Here is a 14889-nt window from a genome sequence, read left to right as displayed (position 1 = left end):
AGCCACGCTGGGCAGCTTAGACTGGGCAAGACATTTTCCATGGGAGCAGATGTAGAAGTCCCAGTTTGGACTGAAGGGCTTTTTTAAAAAGTCATGCCCAGGATGTATGATATACTCAATGAATAGGTCCTTATGCACAAATTTAAAGGTTTAACAGAGAGATAAAATACCCACGGGTTCTTGGTTTCAGGAATTATACACAGAACTACATCAGTGGTGACCCAGGCAGATTCTAATGCACAATAAACTGTGGTATGTACAAGTTTAGGGAGAGATAGTGGTAGTTTGTGTGATCAAATTTCCATTTATTTACAAATATGAATCATAGAATCGGAAGGGACTCATGAGAGTGTAAGAGTTAAAAAAAATCCACATGGCTGCTCTTGCTAGAAATATACACAACCACCACAAAATGCATGATAGAGAAAACAGTAGGAGTTTGGTTTCCTTAAAATCTGTTGGTGAGCAACAGTATTCTGAAATGTGGGAAAGGCATTTTCCTTTCACAGCAACCAATTCTGAGTTCAGAATTTACTACTGCCTCTAACTTCAGCCATACCACTGGAATGCTTGATGCATGAGCAGCAATGGAAGGCTGCTTTGACTTCTGTACAGTTCAATTCCTTAGAGCTAAAAATGCATTTAGTACAACAACAAAAATGATACTTGGAGCACATTGGATCTCTTAATGCCTTTTCGAAAGGCACATTTGAGATGTAAGTGTTGGTGCTGTACACAGCACAGGTTTGGTGGATTCATATGGTCTAGTCTTGCTTGGCGGTGGCCCAATTCTGATCAGTAGAATTCTGATCCAGTACTTTTACTTAGTACTGGAGAGTATTCTGCGGGTTTTGTATGTAAATATCTTGTTAAATTATATCCCCGTACTATAGGATTTGACAGAAAGGCAGTGTAAGTGCATTAATAGCAAAAAGGCTGCTCCAATATTGGAAGGAGCATTCTCCATATCCAGTGTGAAGATACATCTATGCTGGCAGTGTACCCAAAAGCAACCTTTCATAGACAGCAGGAGGGAAAATTCTCATATATGTGGGCTCCATACACAGACTTTTGTGTAGAAAGATGTTGTTGTTGTTGTTTAGTCATTTAGTCGTGTCCGACTCTCGTGACCCCATGGACCAGAGCACGCCAGGCACTTCTGTCTTCCACTGCCTCCCGCAGTTTGGTCAAACTCATGTTGGTAGCTTCGAGAACACTGTCCAACCATCTCGTCCTCCATCGTCCCCTTCTCCTTGTGCCTTCAATCTTTCCCAACATCAGGGTCTTTTCCAGGGAGTCTTCTCTTCTCATGAGGTGGCCAAAACTATTAATGATAACCAGGGGTTTTTCTATCTGTCTTATCTTTGTGGTTATATAAAGCAATGGAAAGTAGAAACAGCATGAGTAAAGAAACATACTGCCCATAAAAAGTCTTAAAAGGCTATTGTACAGCCAAATGCTGGAGGTAAATGTCTTTAAGCTTGAGGCAGAGAAGCGGGAGCTTTGTTTTCTACTGCAGAACATCTCATTATCTACTTGAGTATTTGAAGGACAAATGAATCCCCTATAGAGTGTGTGTGTGTATGTGTGTGTGTGCATGCGCACGTGCTATCAGGTGTACAACATATCTCCAAGTCCTGGCTATTTGACCCTTAGTCAAATCTGTGGCAGGCACGATATTGTGCCTGCAAACCACTACTGCAACGACAGTGCCTAAAAAACTGACCCTTGAGCACATTATTTTATTATTATTATTATTACAGTGGTACCACAGGTTACATATGCTTCAGGTTACAGACTCCGCTAACCCATAAATATTACCTTGGGTTAAGAACTTTGCTTCAGGATGAGAACAGAAATCGTGCAGCGGCCTCACAGCGGCAGCAGGAGGCCCCATTAGCTAAAGTGGTGCTTCAGGTTAAGAACAGTTTCAGGTTAAGAACAGACCTCTGGAACGAATTAAGTACGTAACCAGAGGTACCACTGTAGTCCTATTGTAGCTGTGACTTGGCACAGAGTAGCACAATGCTTGCATTGGGAGAATATAGTGCTGGGCACAGACCAGAGTGAAACCAGAAAGGATCCTAGGAAAAAAGAACAGGGAAATGCACTCAGAAACACATCACATAAAAATGTCCCTAAATGAGAAACAACTTTATTGAGAAGTTCCTTTCTCAACTGTTTGATTGATAAATCTCTTTATGCCCTTGGCCTCAAGTCTTCAACGTTCCCTGGAACTGGCAAGCAAAAAAGAAAACAGCACACTTCAGTCTGTAGAATTTATTATGAGCAAGATAAAAATGGCAGTGTTGCATGAAAAGGAAAGAATGCCTGCACACAAATGGGGAAAATTTTGGCTGTAGTTACACCACCCATGACTCTTTATTTCCATTTCCATTATCGGGGAGTTTCACACGGTAGTTTAGAGTGAACTGAGTGCTGCTGCTCTTGTGTGAAAAGTTTTGTGCAGTGTCCACACAATTTCGACCTCACCAAAATGCTGTTGCATATCTGGATTTACTGTTTCAACCAAAAAAATAAAAATAAACCAGTAAGCAACCCCCCCCCCCACTGCAGAAATGATAAATTGTGATTTAATGGGGGGGGTGCAAACTATGGAATGACATTTTGTTGAAGACAATGTCATGTGGACAACAAACTACCATTCGTTATTTGTAGTTTCTGTAATTCTGTACGGAGTATTACATGGCACCCAATCTCTGAGTGGTATGAGATCCCAGGGATTTCAGACACTTACCCAGGATTCATGTTTCCTTTGGGAATGAGGCGCAATGGAGACTGTGGTGCTTTTGTGATATATGGTTTATAACCTGAGCTTGCAATGGAGGGGTTCATAGCAAAAAGGTCTCGTTTCTCCCATAACCACAGCCTTGGGTTCAAACAGAAGACAAACGTTGCTCTGCCTATTTCCCTGGCCTGCTGCTTTTTGCTTCACTGCCACTCAACTCTGCCTTTTCCTTCTAATTAACCGTTGCAGAGTGAGTGGGTGGTACCCATTTCTATCTTGCACAGAACCCCTTTCCTTAGTTCTCTTAATAATGGCCCATCACCCAGGCAATTGCCTCATCAAGAATATAGGCTGGCTTTTATTTTAACACTTGGTAGATTCAGGGGCTAGAAGGGTCTCGGCGTACAGCCTACTTCCCCAAACTCGTAACACTAGGAAGAGTCTTATATATCAGGCATGTCCAACCAGTTGATTGTGATCTACTGGTTGCTCACGGTCCACCCCTGGTTGATCCTGGTGGTTTGCGTGATCCTGATCAATGTCCCCCCCACACACACAAAAAATGGGTAGATCCAATGGGTAGGGTTTGAGGTCCATGTTGGATGCATTGCAGCGGGTTGGACTTAGATGTCCCTCATGGTCGCTTCCAAATCTACAATTCTATGATACTACCATCTGTGAGGAAGCAAGTGCTGACCAGAGAAGGGGCTTTTTTGGTGGTGCAACCGCTCCTAAATATTGGGAATGCTTAGATCACCTTCAACAACTTTCCAGTTATAGAGAAAGACTGTTGTTGTTGTTTCAAAATGCCCTTTCCTCACCCGCTGGAGCTGGTTTTAATTAACTCTTATTGATTTGATGTCGCCAGTTCCCTGTTGCACGATCAGCGACAACAAAAACTTCACCGCCTTTTGATTTGCCCCCGACTTATCCTTTCAGCTTATGCTGAAAGCAGGCAACAAAATTTGTTGGGCAACCTACCCCTCCAAACTGACGTGGGAGCTTGGTGTGGGCTTGAGACAAACTCAGGGTCGTGAGTTTGAGCCCCATGTGGGGCAAAAGATACCCGCATTTGCAGCGGGTTGGACTTGATGACCCTCCGGGTCCCTTCTCGAGATTATTTTTTTCTGGTAAAGAAACGATACACGACGATAGCCAGGTTCGGCAGCCTGAATTCATTTTTACGCGGGGGGGGGGGGGCTATATAAGGAAGGGCCTAATTTCTCCTCAGGCTCGGGCTGCGCGCGTGGCGCAGAGCTGCGCGTCGGAAAGCCCTTTCGCGCAAGTAAAGCGGGGGAGGCAGGCAGGCCCACTGAGGTGTCCCGCCCTCGGCCTCTCGTGGGCGAGTCCCGCAGATACACGGCGTTCTTCCCTCAGCCCCGCTCCGTTCGCTTCCTTCCCCCCCCCCCCCACGTCGTGGTGGTTCCTGCCCAGCTCCTTGCCCCCTCGGCCCCAAGAAACCGCCACGGCCACCCCGGGCCGCTGCGGAGAGGCTGCCGAGCGCTCCCAAGCCCCGCCTTCCACGCCCGCTGAATGGCCGGCGCGGCTGCCGCTCAGCCCAGGCCCCTTGCCGCCTGCCGGCCCCCCACGGACCGTGGGGATGGTGCTGGTGGGACAGGCGCGGAGGGAGCCTTTGGAAGCGAGGCGGCGGCGGCGGCGCTGCTTGTGAGGGGCGCCTGAGAGACTTCGTTGAGGAGGCGGAGGCCGCCCGTCCTCCTCAGGTTTGGCTTAAGTTGTGTTTTTTTTGGGGGGTGGGGAGCCTCCCTTTTTCCCTCTTCGGGGGAAGTCGAGAGACTTTTAGACGGAGAGGGGGAAGTCATGCCTCTTCCCTCCCTCTTCCCTCAAACTTTCGCCTTCTTTCTGCTCTTCCCTTGGCCCAGCAGGGAAGCTGCGGGAACTCCCAAGCTTTTTATATATATAAAAAATTCCCTCGCTGCTGCTGCTGCTGGATAAACTTTCCTCTCTTTCTCTCTGCCTCTGAATCACTGTCTGGTCTATCCGTGGTGGGGCATCAGGTGGGCACCTCAGAAGTTAATGGCTGGGCGCCCACAGCAGCGCCTCTGAGCGCGCAAAGAGTGCCTTCGACTCTGGTCGTCAGAATAAGCAGCTCTGCCCCACATCTGGGGGGAGTGGGGAGAGCTGGGGCAGTCAAGTTCTAGCCTCCCATTCCAGACTGCTGATGGGGAGCTGGATGCCTGGGATAAATCGGGCTGCCTGCATGCCCAGCTGCTTCAAACGTCCCTGCAATCCTGCCAGATGTGCATTAAAGGATGCTGGAGGTAAAGGTGGGAAACACAGTCAGAGGTTCAGGGGCTCTGGTCTGCCCCAAAGGGCGCACAGTCTGCCTCCTGTGATACCGCCCACATTATGGGAGCGTGAGGACTGCTTGTGGTTAGGGGCATAGGAGCCATCTCCTCGGGGCTAAGGTCTTTTTGCACCCACCTAAAATATTTTAAGGGTCCCCCCCCCCCCAGTGGATGGGCATGCCTTTCAAATGGTGTGTGTGTTGTGCATCATGTGATTGAATATGCAGGGTGGGTCTTACCTGGCTCCTCAATATTTTATTCAAGTTGGCATCCCTGGCCAGGGGAAAGGCACTCTGTACGTGCTCGGTGGTCTGTTTATTTAATTGTTTGTATATCCCAGAACCAAGTCCTGATGGATAAAACAGGTTGTTTCCTGGCCCTGATTTGTGCCCTGTTAAGCATACTGTTTTGCGGGTTTCATAGCTTTGAACCTTGTTTTTTCCACAGTCGTCTGATTTCTGATTTTAACTTTTTTTATATGGTTTTATGTACAATTGTTGCGAATGGCTCTGATTTTCTCTTTAATGAATAGCAGTATGTAAATATTTTTAGGACTAAATCTCCTGTGCGGGAAGAGAGCAGAGACTAAAGTAGCACAGAAAGCCCTTAACATCACCATCTGCAGTGTACAGAGTCTTCACCCTGAAAACCCACCCCCGAGATTCCTCTGCTCCTTATGCTGGCCAAACTCCCAGAACTCTGAACTGTACTTGAGCTGGGAACATGGTCAATGATCTCTTGCTTTATGATAAGGGGAAAGCTGCAATTGCAGGGAAATTTAAAGGAGGCCAGTTCAAGGAATGATATGGCATACCCTTTTCATTGAGTCTCTATTGGGTAGTATATAAAAGTTTATAAAACATCACAGACTGCTTTACCAAAACCCAGATTTTTTTTGGGGGGGGGATCTCTCAAGATCACAGGATCGATCAGGGATGCCCCCAACCGACCAATAGATCACGATCAAGTCTAGTATATGAAAACAAAACAGTGCATTTAAGTGCCTGCAGTAGAAGTAGGTAATCACCACTTCTTTATCTTTCCATTATACATTTCCATGTATATGACAAAGTACTCAAGAGTCAGCAATAAGAAAAGTGTTAGCTAGTGGTATCTTAAGTTTCTGCATGGACAAATCCTTGCCATGAACTTCAGTGCCACAGTGTTACACCACTGAGCAATCATCTACATTTCATATCCCTACCTTATGGTTTCAGCTAGCTTGCAGGTAGCAAATTAAAACTTCTACTTCCAGTTTTCTGTGTGGAATGCTAGAAATGCAACACTTCATTTTAAAGAGGTGTGTTTTAAATCACATTTTAATATCCCCTCATGTTAAAAGGATGTGTCTCTTGCTAAATGGGGGGAAATGACCTACTATAATGAAAAGTTCTTCTAGTTTCTGTTTGTTTACATTGTGTGTTGGGAGAGTATTTTGGGAAAAACCCTGACCTCACTGAAGTAATTGGATGCTTTTCCTGCAATTTAAATAGGAACAAATTGTCACTCCCTTCTGGCTATAAACTTTCATTTATAGAGTTACCGACAGTTCCATTCCTGTTTCAGGTTGGTGGATCTTCAAGTCTGGATCTGCTTCCTTTGCATTCTGATGCCTTATATGATCAGTTAATGCATGCTTTTGCAAAATATTAGCCCACTGCATAATGCCACATGGTTTAATGTAAAATATGAAAATGAATTCCTGTATCAATATCATGACAGCTAAACCATCCCAATATATTCAAGCAGAAATAAAATATTTAATTCTTTATATATATCCTTGCAGTATATATAAAGAACTTAGCTGAAACAGATTTGTCAGAATTATTGTATCATGCCGTAACTTGTAACTTAATGTTTAAGGAACTTAAACTTAGAATCCTGTACAAGGGAGTAAGCCCTACATAATGTAATAAGACTTACCTCTGAGTAAGCATGCATAGGACTGCACTGTTGGTTTATAAAAACTATTTAAAAAAGAAAAGGAGGGAAAATGTGTGTAGGTTCACAATGCTGAATCAGAACACTTAGCCCAGCCAAAGTGATGAACTCATTTATTTTCCCTTGAGGAATTGAACAAGAGACGGGAAGTCATTGACTCATAAATAAGATCATTCAGTGCAATTGTAAACAGCATATATTGTGCCAGCAAATATTTCCATAATCCTTTGCTTTTTGGAAAATGCAAAGCAAATAATTTGCTGGAATTATAACTAACAAAACCCTCACAATAATAGGGTCAATTTCAAGCTTTATATGAGTGATATCATATTTTGTATCTCAGTTAAATGCTTGAACACTGAAAAATTCTACCCTGTTTGTCTTTTTCATATATTCACTGGGACATCTGCAGAAAGTTTATTCCAGGCATAGATGTTTTCGGACTACAACTCCCATCATCCCTAGCTAACATAACCAGTGGTCAGGGATGATGGGAGTTGTAGTCCAAAACATCGGGGGGGGGGCCCAAGTTTGCTTATGCCTCCTTTATTCCCACAAGCTTCAATTCCCACCTATGTAGAAGCTCTGAAAAGCCAAAAACATTCTTGATACTATTTGTTGGTAAGTGGTACCAATTGTTTTTGGTAATTATCCTTGGGATCTTTAGAACTCAATTTTAAAAAGAAAACAATACAAATGAAATTAACACAAACAAAAACTCAGAAGGGAAAGTTAAAAGAGGAAAGAGGAGATGATCCATCCAAATTGTATTGGCTAAAGTTGAACTGAAGTACTCTTACAGCAGAAGTGTTGTTAGGAGGGGACCCAAATCCCAGGTTCTTTGTACTGGGCCTCAAACCTCCTGCATCCCCATTTATTTTTTAAAAATAATTAATATTTTACTTTGGTTGCAAGCAGGGGTGCCAACTTGAATAAAATATGGGGGGGGGGGTCAGGTAAGCAGCTCTGCCCCACAGAATCAATCACATGATGCAGCACATACACCATTTGAATGCCAATGCCCATCAATTTTGTGGGGCCCTGCCCCCCTCAAATATTTTATGGGGGGCTGAAGGGACCTCAGCCCCTAGGAGTTGACATCTATGCTTGCAAGATTTCTGGGTGTGCTGTAAAGTGCAATTCAAGTAAGACCCACAACCATCTTAATTTGATTGAAGACTTAAACTTTCATCTGTACGTATGAATTACTGTACAGTCCTGTTTCAGAAGGTTTTTAAATGTTTAATGTTTTATTATGTTTTTATATGTGCTGGAAGCCGCCCAGAGTGGCTGGGGCAACCCAGCCAGATGAGCAGGATATAAATAATAAAATAAAAGGTGGAAAGTAGAGCTTATGTTCCAAACTTTTGCTAGGCCTGATGCAGTACAGTGGTACCTCTACTTACGTTCACCTCCCGTTACGTATCCTGCGGGATATGTGCGCGGCAAACCCGGAAGTATTTTTCCAGGTTTCGCCACGTGCACATGTGCAGGATGCGCTCTATGCATTGCGCACATGTGCAGAAGCGGCATCTCGGGATACACACAGCTCAGGATCCAACTGGAGCTCCGGAATGGATCCTGTGCCCAACCGGAGGTACCACTGTAATGGAATTTTATTTTTATCTACCTGGACAGAAAAGAGCACTGACTAGTTGCTTTACAGTGCAAAGCGTGTTTATGTCCTTAGAAGTAAGACTAGCTAACTAACTTTTTTTTTTTACTAAAGAGCCAAAATGCTTTAAATTGATAAATAACTGACAAGTTCTAAATAATCTAGGAGTTAACCCTATAACAGCTTTTGTTGGAAAATATTGAAAACTGTTGTACATGTAAATAATGTGGTAGATAATGAAACATTCTTTCAGCCAATAGTTGTTTATCTTGATTGTCTTTTTCTCGTTGGTTTCATGATAGAAACAAGTGATATCTGGCAAGCGTGATAACTCATTACCTTTAAAAGACCCATAAAGATCTATTTCTCACCTTGGCTTTCAGTGGCTCACCAAGAAAATTGTCGTTCTATATTTGCTTGAGTGTGTTAATGCAGTTTGTAAACTGTTTCATGAGATTTTTTTTTATTTTTTTTTTGCTAAAAGTGGTAAGCATCCATTAAATAGGAGTGTGTTTGTAGTTTGGGGGGTTCATTTGCTTTCAGAGGAGACACAGGTACCGCAGCACAGAGTGCCTTCCATCAGCATAGGCTGTTGGCTCAGCTACAACACTATTTGGATAGTGATAACTTGTCAAAGCTTTTCTATGGCTGTTATGGAGGTTTGTTTTGTGAATTTTGTAATTTCATGCGTTTTTGTGTGAATGTATTGATATTGTAATGCATTTATGCTCATTTTTTAAATATGCTGTAAGTTGCTTGGAGAGCTTTGTGTAACTAGTCTAATAAGTAATAATAGAAACATTAATTAGTTAAACTGGATCTTTTAAAGTTGCAGTTTGGATATGAAATGTCCAGAGTAATAAATGGGTGATATTTCCTAATCCATCTCTTGTCAGTGGAGCTTATCAGTTTGCAAAATGGTTTTATGGGAAAGATTTGTACCTAGCCCCAACTCAATAAGTTGAGATCAAACACTGGAACATTATATGTGTATGATCTCTCTTTGGATATTACTGAAGTTGTTAAATTAAAATTGTAGTCCTAAACGCACTGTATTTTTATGTTGTGAACCACCCTGAGATCTACAGATGAAGCGGGGTATACACAATTAATTAATTAATAATAATAATAATAATAATAATAATAATAATACTGGAGGGCAAACATTGAACTTGGTAGAACTTACCACAGAATAAACATGTTTACTATGCTGCTGTTTATGATATATAGGAATACCTTCTGTATGTATATAAGAATGAAGAAACAATTATATGGAATATTAAATAGCTTGTTTTCCCCCTTCACAGCATAAATATGGCAGAGTTGCTAGAGTTTGAGGGAACTATAAACTGGAAAGAAAGATGCATAGCTCTAGAATCCCAGCTGATGAAATTTCGCCTCCAAGCAAGCAAAATTAGAGAGCTCTTAGCAGACAAGGTAGGTCTTAAACCATCTTAATATAATAAAAGTTATTGTTTTTAAAGAACCTATAATTAAATCATGATCCAAATAACTTAATAGATGTTTATTGTGTGATCAGGTTTATCTGGCTGTGGTAATCATTAGACTTTTATTCAAGTGTCCTCTTATTTATATATTTATTCCTAAAGAAAATATATGTGTTTTTTAAAGAAGAAATACTGTTCTATATAGGAAGCAGGATTATGGTGGTGCACAGTCTCAATCAAACTAAGAAGATTCAGGTGCGAAATTAGAATCCTACATGCATTTTAGTTGCTGAATGAGGAACTGGTACACTTTCCAATGATCATTAGCATGTGTATGTATCTGAATGTGAATGCTGTCTTTCCACAAAACATTTCTTTTAAGAATATGTTCATTTGAACACGCAATCATATTCTGACACGACTCCTCATGCTTACATTTTTCGTACAAGTAGGGCTGCATCTGACAGTAGACAGTTGAGCATTTTTTCTTGTCATGGACAATAACAGTTCATTGTAAATGTGTGTGTGTGTGTTCTGAAGCTAAAATAAGTTTGCAAACCTTTAGCTATTAAGGATATTTGATTTGTATAGTATTTCCTGTTTCACAGATAGGTTTTATATAGCCATTTGGACTGCAAGGGTGGTCTGCTGCTGTTCCAGTTGGCAGGGAATATAGGGGAGAACAGTGAGCAATGCAAAATCAGCAAAGTGCTGAAAATGTAATTAATTTCACATAAAGAACTGAAATAATATTTGAAATAAGAAAGGCCTCTTTATACCAGGGGTGGAGAGAAAGCTCATGAGTGCCTTCCATTTCTCATACAGACTAAACATGTTTGCTTAAGAAAGCTATAGGGAGAATATTTCCCATCCTTTTTTGCTGGCAGACCACAATATGATGCAAACAGACAAAGACTTGTGTCTCCAAGGTGTAAAGGATGTGCCTGAATGAATCTCCTGACCTATCAAGCAAGCTGCAGTATCTATTTTAGAATAATGTCTGAAGGCAAAACTTATCACTGAGAGAAATTTAATACAGGGATGCCTAACCTGTGGCCCCCTCCCAGCTACAACCTGCGTGCAGTGGTTAGGGATATTGGGAGTTGTAGTCCAGCAATATCTAGAAGGTTGCAGGTTAGCCACCCCTGATTTAATGTCTTGTCAGCACAAGCACAGATGAGAAATAGTTGGTAAGAATTTCCTCAAAAACCACAACTATTAAACATGAGACAAATGTGGTATCTATACAATGTTGCCTTTTAAAATTATCTTTAAAGAATTTCTCACTCGGCAGGTTCAGTCTTTTGTTTCTTTCTGAAGTCAGCACACATTGGATGATTAACAGCATGACCTTGCAGCATTTATGGGAGAGAATGTGGGAGCAGGGAGCAGACAAGGGAGTACAGACCTTCAGTAGTGGAAACTGGATTTTTTTTGTTCCATTATGCCTAGTCAGGGTGTGCTTTATAAAAAGTTATATGCAAAGAAAGAGAATTTGTTGAAGATCTAAGCAGAAGTTGCTGTTGCTGCAAGTGGGAGAGGTCTTCATAGGAATTCAAAGAATGGTGTAGAAACTACCTCTACTGTAACATACTTATGCTGTCTGTAGAGCTCAAGTGGAATTTATTTTATTACTGTTGAGTTTTCTGAATCTGCAAAGTATTGCAAAATAAATAAAGGGAAAACACCCTTCTCAGGGAAATGTCAGGAGTGTTTTTCTGTAAGCCGAGTGCAGTTGGCATTTTACAATGGAAAATACATTTCCTTTCCCTTTTCTACAACACATGTTTTTGTCACAGCTCACCTAATACGCAAAGTACCAAAGTGACAGTGTTGTCACTTATTTCCTCTATCAGGAGCTAGGGCATATATGACCTTGGTGAAATCTGACCCAGCTCATTCACTATAGACTGTTAATCAAGTGCTAAGGGATCAAGGAAAACTAAGGGTTGGGGCATGATGAGGTTAAATACTACTATAGGATTAGGCCAGACTGTAGTCCAGTGGAACAGGCAATGTGCCAAATTCCTTTTTGGAGCTCAACTCCAGAGAGGCCACCCAAGAGAGAACACAGAAAAGAAATGAAGGAGGTGGGTGCAATGTGTGAAACTAAGAACAGGTAACAGAGCATTTTTAAATCAGTCTCTGGAACTTCAGTGTATATGCATTTCACACATAATTTACACTCACTCCACGTTCTCAATTTGAATGTCAAACACAAGAGTAATTAAAGTGGGGTGCAGAAGGGAAGTTCAGTTGTACACTAAACAATTTGGTACAGTATGTAAAACATAAATCCTGATCCTAACCTTGTTTTATTTTCCTAGCATGAGGTTTGCCTAATTCGTTGATACTGCACAGTGGCATTTTCATTCAACTCTCCATCATGACCCCAATATGTTTCCTGAATAGGAATATTAATTTTATATATGTCACTGCCAATTCAGTCTTTTTGAGAAATGAGGATTTATTTATTTTTTAAAAAAGATCTGTTTTCATCAGGTTAAACTCACTTACATTTGCCCCAGGGGAAAGATCCTTTCTGCCTCTTAGTCTTACACACATATAGTTTTCTTGCATACATCCATATCTGCTGAATCACCATTCCCCTTATCCCCTTTTTGGAGTTCAAAGAAGAATGGTAAAGCAGTTTCTATTAAACAACTCAAAGTTAACATTTCATTGCATAAACAGGGTCATGCCATTGTTGCTGACACTTCTGAATCCATAGTTCTTGGATGTTGAAGTACTGGCCCAAAAGTCCTGAGGAAACTGGACCATTCCGTGGGATCAGTTTCCCCTTGTAAGCAATGGATTGAGCAATGAATTGAGCTTCACCACATGCTGGTTTCAATCTGTTCTTTCAGGTTTACTCTTAAAAGCTTATTTTGGACTTTCCAAAGTGGGATAAAAATACTGTTATATAAAATCAGTCAAATTTTGTTTCCTTGAGTTCAAGTACTCAACTTTTGAGATTATCAGCAATATATTTAAATATACCCAAAAAAGAAAAACAGTTAATTAAATTATTTGATGGTGGTTCTTGGGAGAATCTGGGGGAAGGGGTACATTTTGTTTGACATATTAAGTAAAAAAATCTGCAATATCTTCCTGATTCCCCCAGACCAAGAGCTGAAGACTCCTCTTTCCATTTCCTACCAATCGGAAAAGAAAAAGTATCTTCATAGCACAATAGTACAGAGGAAAGCAGGGAATGTCCTAATAGAACATTTATTTGGACTCTTTTCCTACTACAAATGAGAATTGGGGACAAACGTTTGCACCTGCTGTCCTGCCCATGCACACCTCTGCAGTTTAGTACTGCATAGGTATACTGGGAAGATGGTAACTGTAGCAATGTTTTCAATTTTAAGCAGGAAACATCAGCAGAAAGGGTTAAATCTGTTTGAAACCCTCCGCAGCCTGCCCCCTGTGTGGCGCTAGTACACACTAAAATCGTGTGACAACAGACCTGTTCTAAGCAGGAGCAATAGTTTCTGTTTGTATAATCTCAGAACAAGGTGATTTTGTAATCTGGTTGTATCAGCAATGAATTGTGTAGATAGACTTTTTTCTTCTGGGGTTCTTGTAAGTGCTAGGATGATTAAAAGAGAAGACAGCTGGGAAGAAGTACATATGTACTCTAAAGCTGTTCTGGGAATGGCCTTTAGAAACAATTATTTCTAGGACTATAGTCAGAGATAAAGATAATTTTCACACGTGATATTTAAATCGGCTTTGTTTTAAATCCGCTTATAATGTGAACGTACACTGGTTGGGCAGTGTCTTTTCTGTGTTTTTTTTTCCTGAATTCCTTTCTGTATTAACAGTATTTGTTATCTAACTGTTTAATTGTTTTAGATCTTTGCTAGTTTATGAGACAATATTTGTAAGCCAGCTCCAGCTCACTGGAAGCAGCATGCATTATCAGCATACAGCTTGTGGACTTGTATATGTCAAAAAAAAGCAATGGAAAACATATTTAAATAAATAAGCAGAACAGGCAAGCCCCTGCCTTCAATAAACCTATGGTCTAAATAATGGACATGAGTACTATTATAAAGAGACTGTCTCAACTTTCCTCCCACCTTTAAAAGAACTCTTCATAATTTCTTTTCCAACTTCTCTTACCTAGCATTTCTATGACCTTTCCCCCCTGGGGACAGCATGGCATTTGGGAAGAGTGTCTTTGGTATGAAGTATGACAGAAGTGCCATTTATGCATGTTTAAAAATATATATTTAGCTCCTTTTGTGGTTTTAGTATGTGTTCAATGACAGTTGTTTACTGAAGGATGGTTGTAAAAACAGGAAATGGTGAGGGGGTAATTTGGCATTTCTATCCTTATACCTTATAAAAACAAAACAAAACCCAGAACTGGTAAAGGAAAAGTGTTTGGTAAGTGGAGAAGAGAGGGAAGGAGGCTGGAAATATTTGTAATATATTATTGCTAGCTATAGGAGAGTCTTATGACTAAATTTGGAGAAAATGTTTCCTTAATAATTAGCTTGAAGGGTTGAACTTTGGCATGTTTGCCTCTGCTTTTTGGCAATCCGTTTTGCATCGTTAATGCACATTGTTCAGAAACTTAAATAACTTTGAGACTTATGTTGTGTTAGCCATTTCAGTATAAAACCTCTGCTTGCACAACAATAGCTGAAGCAGCATCCTGTGCCTGGCAAGTGGAGCAAAGCAGCTGAATAATTCTACCTCATTTGACTATTTAAAGACTTGAGATAGCCTGATAACTTTTATAACTTGATACAAGAGGCCATGGGGCCTTCATTCACCTTAGATTCCCTGCAAAGTCCCTTGCATGGTTTAGCATGG

General features: G+C 41.1%; 1 protein-coding gene and 1 long non-coding RNA gene across 4 annotated transcripts in view; one reads left to right on the top strand and one right to left on the bottom strand.

Moving 5' to 3' along the window:
- Positions 1-2139: 2139 nt before the first annotated feature.
- On the bottom strand, positions 2140-3624 carry LOC310674236. The gene is made up of 2 exons (XR_014509463.1): positions 3507-3624; positions 2140-2237 (listed from the first exon to the last, which is right to left on the bottom strand). It is a non-coding gene; the product is annotated as an uncharacterized lncRNA (long non-coding RNA).
- Positions 3625-4092: 468 nt separating this feature from the next.
- The window catches only part of PLEKHH2 (pleckstrin homology, MyTH4 and FERM domain containing H2), a 60480-nt gene continuing 49683 nt past the window's right edge, over positions 4093-14889 (top strand). For 2 of the 3 annotated variants that reach the window (XR_014509400.1, XM_083432936.1), the window contains exons 1-2: positions 4093-4470; positions 9919-10048. Coding sequence is in view for 1 of the 3 variants with exons in the window: in XM_083432936.1 (XP_083289062.1) it covers positions 9926-10048 (123 nt within the window). In the remaining 2 variants the exon portion in view is untranslated. The remainder of the gene's footprint in view (positions 4471-9918; positions 10049-14889) is intronic. The other variant, XM_083432937.1, reaches the window with a different exon arrangement.

The sequence above is a fragment of the Podarcis tiliguerta genome, assembly GCF_965153285.1.
Source record: "Podarcis tiliguerta genome assembly, chromosome: 3".
Classification (NCBI taxonomy): domain Eukaryota; kingdom Metazoa; phylum Chordata; class Lepidosauria; order Squamata; family Lacertidae; genus Podarcis; species Podarcis tiliguerta.
The sequence above is the reverse complement of the archived record's forward strand: the minus strand, read 5'-3'. Positions and strand labels throughout refer to the sequence as shown.